The 13,931-nt window shown below is 44.4% G+C and overlaps 1 protein-coding gene across 1 annotated transcript; it reads right to left on the minus strand.

The window, feature by feature from the left end:
- Positions 1 to 3,770: 3,770 nt before the first annotated feature.
- LOC115328440 lies at positions 3,771 to 11,987 on the minus strand. The gene is made up of 5 exons (XM_029989649.2): positions 11,729 to 11,987; positions 8,948 to 9,087; positions 8,605 to 8,687; positions 7,534 to 7,620; positions 3,771 to 3,966 (listed from the first exon to the last, which is right to left on the minus strand). Exons 1-5 carry the CDS (start codon positions 11,909 to 11,911, stop codon positions 3,818 to 3,820), a joined length of 642 nt encoding a protein of 213 aa, XP_029845509.2. The 5' UTR covers positions 11,912 to 11,987; the 3' UTR covers positions 3,771 to 3,817.
- Between the last annotated feature and the right edge of the window lie 1,944 nt (positions 11,988 to 13,931).

Here is a 13,931-nt window from a genome sequence, read left to right on the forward strand (position 1 = left end):
TTGTGAAACAGCCTTGCACAAGAGACCGGGAGGTCTACTTTCATTAGGGACTTTTCGTATACCGCATACGCTCCGGATTTCTAATCTTGTGCGTGGCCGCCAGCCAAATCTGTGTTCAACGTGACGGAAAACGCTCGCGCTAATAATGAAGAACTCTAGAGTACGGCCTATGGAAAGTCTATTCTTTGCCGTAAGTAGGAGAAAACTGGTCGCGCAACGTGTTTGTCGAGCAATACAAATCGGGAATGGGTTCGCGTTTCAAGGCCGTTACAAAAAACGTGACCATTTATTTCAAGCACTTTAAAAAGACAGAATGCCCATACTTGCTTTCAGGTAATTACAAAGCAAAGAAAGAAATGCTCGAAGCATTTTAAGCGCGTCTGTGTTAGCCAGCCGTTTGTGACGAGAGCTTAGAACGCGCAGTTTTGGCCAGAGGGACCGCAATTTTGCAAATAACACGGTACAACAAATCTACGGTAAATTAAAATGTATTTTTTATAAAGCAACAAAATATAACTCCTAAACACGCCGATTATGTTAATAGGCAGTTTTTGCATAGCGTACGTCACCCCTAAACTTCAGTTTGACGTACAGCGCACTGGCGTTCAACTGGCGCTACCAACTTTCACGAGCGGCTTGATAGCCGAGTTGTGCAACTTATTAAACTAGCTTAAGTAAGTGTAAATGACTGTAAAAAAACGAAAGTATTTAGGGTTTTCTTGACCCTTCTGCAAAACCACGGTATTTTTTGTTTTGTTTTTCGGTACTCTTTGATGGGTACTTTAGGTGTTTAATATCTTATATTGCGCCGTCATCAAGCCTCTCGTAAACGTTGGGGCCGTCAGTCTGACGTCTGTCGGCTGCACGGCGAACTGAAGTTTTGGAGAGTCACAAGGGGTGTAAGGACTACAACTTTTTTTTTTGTTTTAGAGTGATGAGCACGGCAGCGCTTCTGGTGCGCACTGAAAATTGTGCTTCTAAGGCGCAGCGCGAGCTTGCGGTTGTATTGCTACACCACACGATAGCCCGCGATAATAAGCTTTTTATCAATAACCGTAGATTAGTTTGATTACGTGTTGCAATACACTAAAACCGAGACGGTGTGCAGCGATTTGAGAGGCAGTGACGTGAAGACACCAATAATATTTATTGCTGCTCTTCGGAAGATTGACGGTCACCGTTCGCGGCTCTCTTTTTAGAGCCCTTATGGCTACGCAAAGCGCAAACATATCTTCGTCACCCTCAAAAATATTCTGCCAAAAAACAGCAACGTGGCTGGTGCCTAAAGGCTCGTTGACACTCTTGCACCCGAGTAAGACCGAGAGACCAAATCGGTTTTTAAGCCTCTTGCGATCTCTTAGGACCAGCTCCGCTGCAATGCATCCTGTCCTAAGAAGTCGCAAAAGGCTTAAAAGCCGGTTTGATTTCTCCCGGTCGTACTCAGTCGCAAGAGTGTGAGCGAGCCTTTAGACGCGCTCGCTCACCACAAAGCTTCGCACATTGAGGTTTCTGCAACTTTTAAATAACAGCATGCTCGCTTTCCTAACGTGCATCAGCATCTCCGTCACCTGTTATATGATCCCTCCCTAACCGCTTCGCATTTGTAGACAAATAAATGATTTTTAGCGCGCTGAACAGCGTCAGCGAGCAGGCGCACGGGATATCCTGAAGAATCTATCCCCGTCTCTTCCGCCATCTTGGAACGACCGCGCCGCCACCTATAGGGCGTTGGAGTTGCGAATACCAGACGAACATTTTTTTAATTATTTCATGAACTCAGAACCATGTCGGGTAAAACTTCATGATACTTTCGGGCACAATTAGCAGGTGAATCTGAAGGGATGCAAATACGTTTCACGCTGCTCTAAACTCAAGCTTGTGTTTAAATGAGTTTACAACTTCTTACAAATTAAAAAAAAAAAAAAATCTGTTTGCGCATTTTAGAATATACTAAAAGTTTTGACATTTAATTGCCAGTTCAACGCGCTCGTTTTTCTTTAACCAAGCTTTTCATTAAAAAAAAGTTATTTAGACACCGAACTTTGGATGAAATGCAAATTGGACTATCCACCGCTTAATCATTTCAATTAATTAATCGGCGAAATAAAATCGAATAATTATTTTTCCTAACGTAGAGGTTGAAGAGCGTGCGATATTTAATGTCGAATACCGTTTTATTTCACTACGCCTCAAAAATAGTGAAAGTGAAGAATGTGAAGAAGGGGAAATCTCTAGAAATTATGGCTCATGTTTCCACTGTAGAGGACCGGTATAGCCAATGAACAAGGACCGCACAACTTACTATTGTAACGTACATCTTAGTACGCGAACGCACGCACCGGGTACCACACACGCCGATGTCAAAATAGACATGAGTGAAGCTTGAATTTGTGATGTTTGAATGTGGAGACCTCACTTTCTCATTCATAATCTGCGTGTCTACATGATTGTGGTCGTAGTACATCAAATTCAAATGAACCAATTGGCTGCATAGAAAGGAATAAAGGGGGGGGGGGGGGAGCGCTTTCAACCGATAAGCGCGAGGGTTGAATTTGGAACAGCTGTATTGTCTCACGCGAGAAGGATGGTTCGTGCAGGTATGCGTGCCCGGAATGTGTCTCCGACTGGTACGTCTACCGCGTCGAAGAAATTGGTTCCTCGATTTCCGCCGGATGATGTCATAGAAGTGTCACGCTGTCGCCATGCGCGACCCTGGTGGTGTCACAGGAGCGGCGATGGACGTGGCCGACGCCTATTTTGCTAAAGATCGCCTTCCGTCTTGACAGTCCGCAGAAGCTTCGAAAGCCAGGAGTTGACACGCCGCGACAATGGCGACACTCGCGTATGCTCGTGATTTTGCCATCACTTATAGCACCAACCGTCAGCATCACGATATCCGACAGCACGACACTTCGGCTTTTCTGACGTCATTTGCGGCCATATCGGGAACAAATTTGATATACATTGCAATGCACTTATAACGATAACAGATATAACGATATACCGCTTATAAAAATCTGTTTATAGAGTTTCCAGACTTGAAACTATCAATTTCTAGTCCAGATACAACGATAATCGGTTGTAACAATTGCATTTTCGGGTTTCGTCATTATCATTACAAGTGAATTGCACTGTGCTTGCCTCGTGATTGGTGTCCGAGTGGGCTAGCGCACACCAGCTCGCAGCACGTGGAGCGAAAACTCGTGCTGCCTCACCCCCTGCTCGTTTCGAACTGGATAAGCGTCGTATATGCGATCGTGTATTACAAGTGCGTGGTGCACGTTAAAAGACCCCAGGCTATCGGTTAATACCGCACTAGCTACGTTACTCCTCTACAGCTGAGACACCACACGCCCACCAAGGGTGACTAACGTCCGGCTGTACAAACATGTACACAAAGGTATCATTTATGTACTTACAGGATGTTGCGCTAGACGCACCAGTCGGAGACGCGTTTCATGCACCATAGTGGAGGGAAGCGGTCCGCATACCGACATTTTATCTGGTGATGAGGTGTACAGTAACTTGCAGTTTTAGAAACGCAAACAGGCAAAACGTCGTACATCTTATTATCGCTTGGCCGCCAGTGAGATTTCAGTATTGTCCAAAACGAACGTCGGATAACAAATCATGATGCAAGCAGCGTGAAGATATTAAGCTCCTGCGTTTCTTATTAGGTTGTCATTGAGTACAATACTCAAATGCAAAGAAAATGATAACTTTGGATCGGACGAGTAGATGTGTATTTTTAAGATATCTAAATAACTCAGTCGTCTGTTAAATTCTTTTAATGGCTCTTCAAAACCAAGTAGCAGTCTCAGCATTGAGAAACACTTTCTTTGTGGCAGGTGCTACGATATGGAGATTGTTCCAGAGTCATGTTACAGTTGTCTACATATATTTTTTCGCATTCTTGATGGCATTCATCGCAAGTTGCATTTTTTTCTCGGATGAATAAGATACAACCTGTAAGAAAGAACAAATGTTGCTTTGCAACTAATTCTAACGACAAATAAGCGAGCTCGAGTGGCAATTTTAAAACAGTTAATCTTTTCTCAAAATTTCAAATTAAGCTTGATTTAAATAAGACTACAACTAGCTTTTTATTCAGTAATATCTTCACCCAATTGTTATAGTATGGGTTTAGGATAACGCCTTATGTTTGGGTTGTTAACTGACAATGCTCTTCAAGGAGATTTCGCTGTGGTCACACCGTAAAGCTATTTACGTAAATCCCTTTTAATACCTTTTCTTAATATTACTGCATGGCTCGTTCAGGAACGTGATGAGAGAGGCTCATTTTCTATGTCTTAACGAAAAAGTTAGAGCAGAAATTATGGCAAGATAATTCCAAGATATTATATAAGTTAAACGGCAAATGAAACTCGATCTACCTCAAAACGAAATCAGTGACTATCATTTAGGAAGCCAAAGTAGTCTGACTATATTAGTGGGCCTGACAATATATTTAATTAAAAAATGTACCTAAGGCTAAAATTTTAATGAACTTGGTATTAACTATTGAGCATGCACGGCAAGATATAGTGAAATAGTGGACTTGAAAACCCGATGCATTTGTAATATCGACATTTAGTTTGATATTTCTTCTCTTAACAAAAACAATGTTTTGATTGGAGACGAAATCTGTCATAATTTAATTTTTAACACGTTCATAAGCAGTAGTTGGAAATGTAAAAATATTTTCGATTATTCGCGCGTGCGCAAGCTTCATTAGTGCTTTCCACAAAACGCTCAAATATGTCTTGCAAAAACTGTGTTTTGTCCATGCTAGCATCACAGCAGGAATATTACGAATAGCAGATGGAATATTACAAAAAATTTGCACAACTTAAAGTCTTATTGCGAGCGGATATTTTATTCATAAAGTACGGCTGCAACCAAATACCCGCTTCCCCTCTTCTTTCACTAAGAACAGAGACTACCCCCTCGTTTTACGTAGGGCACGGAAATGTGTTTCCCTAAAATTGTGATCTATGAGGAGTTCTGGGTACGTGAAGCGTCATGCTCAGTTTCGCCATTTATATATAGCACGTCCGCCTTAGAACCTTATATATGCATCATATCTCTTCAGTAACTCTCAGCATCTCACAATGAATGTCCTTACTGCGACTCTGCTAGACAGTGTAGACACGCGTCTTTGCATCTGAACGTTGCAAACGTTAATAAAATAAATATGTTAAATAAATATGGCGGAACATTTCACCGTCGCCATGTTTTTCGCCGGTGTGGAACAAAGACTATTTCATAATTTCGATGGATTAAAAAGCGACGGTGTTTAGCGGATGTTAGAGACGTAGTAGTCATTTAATAGCTTAGGATGTACTGCATAGAAGCCCAAAAACTGAGCAGAGATCTTACGTAACGCTTGTATCCTACTTGTGAGTCGCACCCTGCTAAAGGAATTATGTATAAATGGGAAGAGCCGGCTGTAAGTGGGATTTGGTAATAAGGCTCCATTGGCAGCGACTGATCACCGCAGGATTTCGATTATAATCACAGGCATAACGAGGGAGAAGGGAAACAATTGCGTAAATTTACGAAAAAAAAGAAATAAAGCGTTTGTTGAACTTGTTTTTTCAGGGTTCATAGTGAAGAATTTGTGAAATTCTAAGTCAGTATCATTTATTGGTTCCTTTATTAAAGAGTTTTTATGGACTGTTTTTCGCAACTAAAATGCCACCAATGTGCACGGGCGCGCTAGCCTTATCTGCAGAGCTCAAAAATTTTAGTGGGTTGCGGAGAGCGTTGAGGCACGACGGACAGGATCTACGAAAACGGCCTATTGTTCTTGGCTCTGGGATAAACAGTCAAGATAGGATCCATTGACCTATGACTTGTATACAAACGAAGTGAAGTGAAAACATGTGATTTAAAAGGTGTGAACCCTCTCTTGCCTAGCGGCATCAGGCTGAGAGGAAAGGGAGTTAGACTCAGCCCCGGAGGCGCGCCTTCCGCATGTACGAGAGAAGCGAGTCTAGGACCGCTTTTCGGTGTTGTGAAAGCCCCATAGGGTATAAGACTAGACGCGTTGACTCGTAAGTTTTTTTATGTCTACAGGTAGCTGGGCTTACGCGGCGTCCCGATGCTTTTGTAGCACCAGGCATTCCCAAAGGAGGTACCGGAGGTTAGCAGTTGGTGTCTCAAGCTCTTCTGGGGTACACCGAATGCAGCGACCTTTTTCAGGTTTCTTCTCTATGAGTGCTCGTTTGTATGAGGAGACAGCGGCGCCGGTCCATATCCTCCGGAGTCGAACGGCCGCCCTCTGGATGTAGCCAAAGGAGGACCGGGTCTTCCTCCTCCGGAATCAGGACCCGGAGCGCTTCTCTCTGTTCCTTCTCCGCAAGCTGTAGCGCCTCCTCGTAGTCATAGTGTTGTTCGTGTTTAGCTTCCAAGCTGGCCACTCCTCGGCGAGACAGGCCGTTGCCGAAGACTCGCTGGTGGCCTGGAACCCACTTGACCGTAACCTTGAAGCCCTCCCGTCGAAGTTATCGTACGATTGCGCGGATCTTTTCGACAAAATGGCTTCCGGTGGAATGCTTCCCACACAAAACAAAATCAGCTTCAAACAACGTAGGCACATTCAAACTGCGCTTTTCTGTGCTTCTATGTCCACGTTTCATTCGATACCTGCACCACGTACTGTACGTAGTGCAGTAACGCTTCAAACCCCTTTTATACGGTTCGGAAAAATCGGTTTTTCAACATGTGGTGCAACGATTTACTTAGGAGTGAGGCGACTTGGTGAAAACGTGGAGGGAAAATATCAGCGGATGAAATTACCATTAAAAAAAAAATAAGAACATATTTTGGATAACCTACGGCAGCATTTGCAGACGGTATTTTGGAAGCGCAATGCTGCCGACAGATGTCGGAAGCGTCGAGGACTCCCCGGCGCCGAGCTTAGCAAATCTTCGTAACATTTAATAGGTACCGTTCCTCAGCTCAGCGCGCGTCTCTTTGATGTACCATTTTCAAAGTGAGATCATAAATTTTAGTAAACAAATACGAAAAGAGGTATTTAAATTGTCGAGAGCCCCCCATTTCTCGTCCAAAAATAATCGAGCGAGGCACCGCATCCTCATAATGATGATGATGGTGATGATGATGATGGTGGTGATGATGATGATGGTGGTGGTGGTAATGATGATGATCATTGTGCGGCTTTTCCCTGTGAAACGGGCGAGCTCAGAAAAAATCTTCGTTCCCTAGCCAATTGTCGGCACCACTTACCAGTCGGCGAGCACCGATTTGACACCGTCTGCGAATGCCGTCCTAATTTACCCGACACAGGTTCCTCTTTTTTCTTTTTTGAAAGATGCAACTTTGTCGGTTTATATTTTCGCTCCAAATATTCACCATATTGCCACACCTCTGTAGTAAATCACGTGCGGTACGTTGAAAAACCGAATTTTGCGGACCGTTTAAAAACGCTCCGAAGGGTTAGTGTACATGCTGTAACACCATTAAACAAGAAGAATAAGCTTGACTTCACTCAGTATTGCTTGCACTCACCGTTATTTTGATGTGGAACTCGCACAACTAAACAATCTCCTGTCGGCTTCAGATACATTAAGGGAAATCTTCTAGGTTCAGTGTCATCTGCAATGGGTCATGTAGACATTATCTTGGTGTAATTCCCGTGTCAATCTGTATTTCTCTTCAGTCGGGGAGGACTCCCTTCATAATTAGAATACCACGATTTTATGTTGAACTAATTATATTATCTGGAGCGTTTCGCAACGTTCAAAAACACAGTGCGCCAATAAATACGGCGCCCAAATTCTAACAAAGATCTCTCTCTCTGCTCTCTGAAATCATGCTTACGCGTTGGCTTTTAAAGCAGAATGATGCCTTTATAAAAGCTAGTTTCTAAGCCTAGAGCGTCACGAAGGGTTGTAACCAAAACAAAACATAATAACTCGGATACAACGACGCGGTTGTGCCGGGTTACGCTGTCTCGTGACGTCACGTCCCAGCATCACGTGACCACGTACCTCGGCGTGACGTGTCGCGTGACCCATAATTTAACGCTACAGTGTCGCGTGATCACGTTACTTTATGTCACACTTTCACGTTGACATCACAGTTCCACATCAGCGCGTCACGTGATACCACGCTGCAGCAGCAAACGGCAAGTGGCGTAATGACGTAGCTGGTGTCACGTGACTACTGCCCGCGAAATTTAGCGAAAAATGTCGCATTTAAGCAGCCCCTCAGGTTAGCTTTCTGCGCAGTTCAGACGGTATACGTAAGGTCCAGGCAAATTTGTTTTCCCAAAGCACGCTGAGGTCTCTTAACTTTAGACGAATGATGAAGGGAAGTTTAAATTTTTTTTCGTGAGTCGCGAGGGTTAAATAATAACAGCAATAAAGGCCCGACCATTAATATTTTATTGTATTTGTTTCTGAAACTGGATCGTGATCATCAAAAATGAGGCAGATGGGACATTGATCGCGTTCACTGCATCTGTTACATCAGCGTCCGCGGGTAGCGAATATGACAACTAATGATTACTGTCTTTGTCGGGACGTAAAATGTGTTTTCAACGTAAATTGATGTACAAATAGATGATTGGTTGCGTACTTGGTGTGAGCTTATGCAAGATTACGTTCGGCCGGGTGTGTCCTTCGCTGGTGTTGAACAGGAGGGGAGTCTCAAATTGAATTCTGTGCAATGCAAGAGCGTTTATGAGGAGACCTTCGAAATATCATCATCGATAGAGAGTGTTTATAATCATTGATAACGTAAGAACGCCTGGACGGGTCCAGCCACAACTATCTACTTGGCAGCCTGAAAAACCACAGCATCGAAGGACACGTACCATGAGGAGTCAATCCAGGTGAAGTAAAGCACGTTATAACAACTGGCCACATCCTATTGTTCTTAAGTTTCCAATGACTTTTAAAAGTGATAAAGTGAGCATTACGTTTTCCCGCCAATACTCATTCCAAGTTGAAGCATGTATCGGTGGTCCACACACTCTACAGTGTTCCAGAAGCAATCCGCCCCGGGAGGAGTCCGATATGTGGTGTATTTTATGAAAAGCTTTTCTCCTGGATCACGAAACTGAAGGACAGAAAAAACAGCCCAGATTTATTTGTTGACCGAAATATTTAAAGAATCCGAATGTGTAATTTTGACAGTCTGTTAGTTTAACTTATAGCAACAGCATTTTAGTAAGCAGCTCACAAAGAGCTGAGAGGTAGTATTAATAAATTTGCGCTTCGCTTCCCGCTTCGTCTCTGTTCCTTTCTTCGACCTTGTTTATTCGGCGCTTTCCATTCAGTCATCCCTAAGTTTTAACTGAAAATCGAAAATCGAAAATCTTCTATAGGACTAGTATTAGAAGAAAAAGAAATGCCAATGACAACAAAATGTTTATTGCGATTGACGGCGGCAGCTGTTGCACTCTTGAGAAATATGTTTTAGGAAATAGTTTTCTAGTTGATGTGCTTTAGGATATTTCCTTTCAGAGCTTTACTTTTAGTAGAATAGTTGCAGGAGATGTGTTCTTTCTTCGAATGTATTCACAAATGCGCCTCTTTTTCGCTAATATGAAGGTCTCGATGCCTTTGGCGTTTACGCGCAGGGCTGGGCAGGGTTACTCCAAAAGTATTCCGGAATACAAATCTTGCGATATATGTATTTCAAGGCCAAAATACAGGGACTGAGACAAGTTTGTTTTACATGTGACGGGATTCCTGACATACTTGTGCAAAGAAGGCAAAAAAGCTTTTCGTACAGAAATAAAACTATTTTTTTCCCGAGCAGAGTGCGATAGGGTGCAATTCGTGGTGAACGCAAATGGCAGGGCTTGCATTCCCCCATGTATGTGTAGCTTACGCACCTTCACTTACATCAAACCCTTTTTATCGATTCAAATCTACAATGCCGAATGCCGGAAAAAAAGTGGTGGCTTCCATTGAACAATTTGAGACAAATGACTGCTTTGCAACCTTTACGAAAAGCGTCTGCCCAAAATAAACTTCTTTTTTTTTGGCCGTTAGAGGGCTGTTGAAACGGTCGTCCTAAGTGCTTTCGAGTCACCAGAGACAGGAGGATTGGACAGCGAAGTCAGACCTAAAGTCGGCGACGGGTTAAGAGTTCAGGGGACGCTCCTCCCACTTTACACCTTAAGACAGCGAACGCTGGAGAGAAAACGACCTCCTCTCAGGTAAAACGAAAAATGCATGCGAGCTGGTGTAAGTTGAACATGATTGTAAACCTGAGACTGGGGCAGAAAAGAGAACATAACAGAAAGTAGAAAAAGAGGAGATTTACAATCATGTTCTTCTCTCAGGTGTTCGCTCTGCTAAGGTGCAACAGATGGGTGGGAGCTTACCCTGAAATTTTAACGCGTAATTAACCGACCATACGCCATTTCCACAAGGGCCCAGTCATCTTGTATGTCGTCACTTCTGGTATGCGTTAAAACATAGTTCTGGGCTTTCCATGCCGCTGGAAGGTGTTCACGAAAAACGTGTGATTGTCACACGTTCTTGTTTTGCCTCAGCTATATTTATTTTCTCGCTCATTCCAGGTTGAAACGACAACCCACGTGACTGTGAACTAAATGAAACAAAAAACGTCTATGGTTTTCATAAGACCTGAACAGGTTCCGTGCAGGAAGGTAAGACCTTCCTAAAGTTCGCGACAGTTCATGACTGATGATTTCCTCCTTTCCAGTAACCTCCTTTACAGCGTCTGCTCTGCTAAGGTGGAAAGGGTAGAAGGCTTTCTGAAGGAGCTTATCCTACTAATCTTGAAAGCGTCCATTCCGGTAACACTTTTTTTTTTCTTTTTAAAAATGTTGATCTTTGTGGCATACCAGGCAACCAGGCTTCCTCCCTGTAGAGGGGGTTATGCACCCAGTTCAGATTACAAACTCTGGGACACCTTGCCCCAGAAATGTTTAGTTCATTGTAAAACACGACATTTATTTTCGACAAATGTAACAAGATCTCTAAGACTGGCAGAGTATCGCGATACGAGCGAAAAAAAAACAACAACAAAAACAAATGTATTTTACTATTGAAATAAAAATATATATATATATATTTCAAAGGTGTCTCAATACAGATATACAGACCCTCGAACGTATCTCTGAGGTACTATCTCGATTCAATTGATTTGCGATACTGCCCAGCCCTGTTTACGCGCTGCTCCCATTGCCTCATAGTCGTGGTCCATAACGCCCTTTACTGTTCTCGTGCTGCGGCGGCCCTCCGTCTACTGTGCTCAGCGCGTGGAGCTTGCCGTTCTCTCTCATTAGATGGAGAGTGAATTTTGCATGATTTGTTCAGATACTTTACAAGCGAATGTATCTTGCTCCGCAAATATCCAGTGGCCCTGTAACCGACAGCTTTTGCGAAGTTAAAACGGCTGGAAGCACGCAACCTCGCTGTTCCCCGTTGATTTCGGAAGGGCGACTGCCGCCATCTATCGTCGTTGTCTGGATATGTCTGGGGATAGGGGTGGGGGGCTGGAAGGGAGAGGGAGGGGGGGGGGGGCTTCTATGGAGATGTGTGAAAATAGTAGAAAGAGTGGGGGGCGAGATTTTAAAATGACACTTTGGCTTCTTTCATGCGGAATTTCGATAGAACGAGTAAGTGGAACAAATTTGTTTGGAGCTTTAGAATTCTGAGACGCCATTTTTAGATGTCGCGTGGTACATGGCAGCTAAATCTTGAAAAAAATGAAAACTTACCTCGCGTGCATGCTGGAATTCCGCATAGGCGGGATCATCTTCGATGGGTCTCTTCACCGTAGGTTGTCCGCATACGCCAACAACGATGGACATTGCGCATACAGCAAATATGCGAAACATTGCTTTTTGGCTTTCGATACAATACAAAAATATGGTAGCAGTGGATAGCCAACGCTGCCCCATTTATATTCTATGGTCTCGCGAACTTATCGGACAACAGTAACATAACGTCGGAATAGCAGTATGACCGGCTGTGTCCTATTCTTTTAAAGATATGCCACGTGGTTTGACGCCACTTCCTGCAAAATAACGTGATCTTTCTAATATTTCAACTTCAAAGCCCAAAGACACATGCACACACACTCACCTTAAAGCCGTATCTAATGAAACAACACCCGGCAATATAAAATCCTTCTGCATAAATGTCAGGTTTCGTAGCACGCCCTTTTATTTTTAGTGAAAAAAAATAAGCATATGATGAAGTTCAATGTTCGATCTTATTATACTGTCATAGCCTCCTCTATACTCACAAAGCCTGGCAATTCGACGACGGAACCATAGAGTGCCGGTCGCAGATTTGGAGCGAGATGATCCGGTAGCACAGCGCGTCAAAGAGCCATTTCTCGGGGAACCAGGACGTGAGCGCACAGGTTTCGCAGCGGCGGGGACCCGAAACACACTTGTTCGCTCGGGAGTGGGTTTCGGCGTGTTGCCGCAGCGGAGCAGCAGTCAAGTGGCTCTCCTCTCATCCATCGTCTGCCGCTCCACCTTTTCCATTTTAGCGGCCGCTTCTCGTGGCGATCTGCTAGTCTTTGCTAGCATATAGGGGGCTAAGATAGTGTCTACTGGGCCGTTTTTTCCCCTCGGTATTTAAGATTTCAAACGCAACCTGTTTTAGACAAAAGCTCCTACATCATCTAAACCCTGTTTTATATAAACTAAAAAGGATAGAAATGCATGCGCATGCTGCAGCCGCCTAAATGCTCCTGAGATAATCCTCGTTCTTCTTTTAGAACGTAGCTCTTAGGCGCCCGTTTCCGGCTTGAGCGGCGTCACCGTCTCTGTTGGCGTAACGGAGCGGTGCATTAAGGGAAACGTCCGATAACGCACCGCGCGGGACACTTGTGACGTCACTCATGACGTCATGTGTGAAGTCACGAGGGTCCCGCGCGGTGCGTAATGTGACATTTCCCATGATGCAACGCTCGGGGGAGGAAAGAGGAGGAGGGGGAGGGGAGGAGGAGGAAAGGGAGGGTATGGGGAGGAGTAGAACGGGAGGAGGAGGAGGGGAGGAGGACGAGGAGGAAGAGGAGGAAGAGGAGGGAGGACGAGTAGCAGGGAGGATGAGGAGGAGGGAGGAACGTTATACCCTCCTCCTCCTTAAGACCTGCGGTCTAATTCGGCGTTACAGGGTGTTGTAAACGTCTTTAATTTTTTTTGTTTCTTTTTTGGTCCTCGCTGCTGCGTTGATGAGTAAACATTTAAATGGCGGCATTCTCGCGACGCTGTTCCGGCATTTTGCTACGCCCTTGTGTATACCGCAGCTTTTTCTTTTTCTTTATTCTTCGAATTATACTTTAATACGGATTCAGATAAAAATGTGATCGCTGACGACGCATGGGCTAACGCAGCTGAAAATAACAACACGCTGCCGAAGAAGGTTCAGTCGGCACAGAAAAAGGTCAGCACAGGGAAGCGATATCCGGTTCGGGGAAAGGTCGACATGTGGCATTGCAGCCCCCAAAACACCTGGCAAACAGATGGGGGCCAAACCGCTTGGCTCGGACAACCTTTGCGGCTTGGGGAATTTCCAGAGTTGCCTCAGCGCGTTTTTAAAAAACCGTTGCAGTGCCCCAGGGGTGACAATGCCCATTTTGTTTTCCCGCTTCCATCTGGAGAACATCAATCAATTCATGATATGTCACTTAGGAAGGACTGAAATGAAGCTTACAGCACTGACCACAGTTAGGCAGGTAAAGTCGCTGACAACTTAGGAAATGGAGGGCGTGGCTCAAAATGTTTTAGAGCGCAGCTCTTAGGGGCCCGTTCCCGGCTTGAGCGGCGTCGCCGTCGGCGTCGGCGTAACCGCAACCCTCGTAACCCTCGTGAGGGTTACGAGGGTTACGAGGGTTAATCTCATGAGGGTTACCCTCACGAGGATCACGAGGGCCACGAGGGTTACTTACCCTCGTAACCCTCACGA

This window comes from Ixodes scapularis, unplaced genomic scaffold, assembly GCF_016920785.2.
Source record: "Ixodes scapularis isolate PalLabHiFi unplaced genomic scaffold, ASM1692078v2 PGA_scaffold5__190_contigs__length_132052651, whole genome shotgun sequence".
Lineage (NCBI taxonomy): Eukaryota > Metazoa > Arthropoda > Arachnida > Ixodida > Ixodidae > Ixodes > Ixodes scapularis.

What these genes read in the sequence shown, in the direction of transcription:
- LOC115328440 (XM_029989649.2), bottom strand. Translation starts at nt 11,911, where the DNA reads ATGGGGCAGCGTTGGCTATCCACTGCTACCATATTTTTGTATTGTATC. An exon ending in AATTCCAGCATGCACGCGAG is followed by an intron (nt 9,088 to 11,728) that starts GTAAGTTTTCAT and finishes TCTGTCCTTCAG; the next exon opens with TTTCGTGATCCAGGAGAAAA. An exon ending in CTTGCATAAGCTCACACCAA is followed by an intron (nt 7,621 to 8,604) that starts GTACGCAACCAA and finishes GACCCATTGCAG; the next exon opens with ATGACACTGAACCTAGAAGA.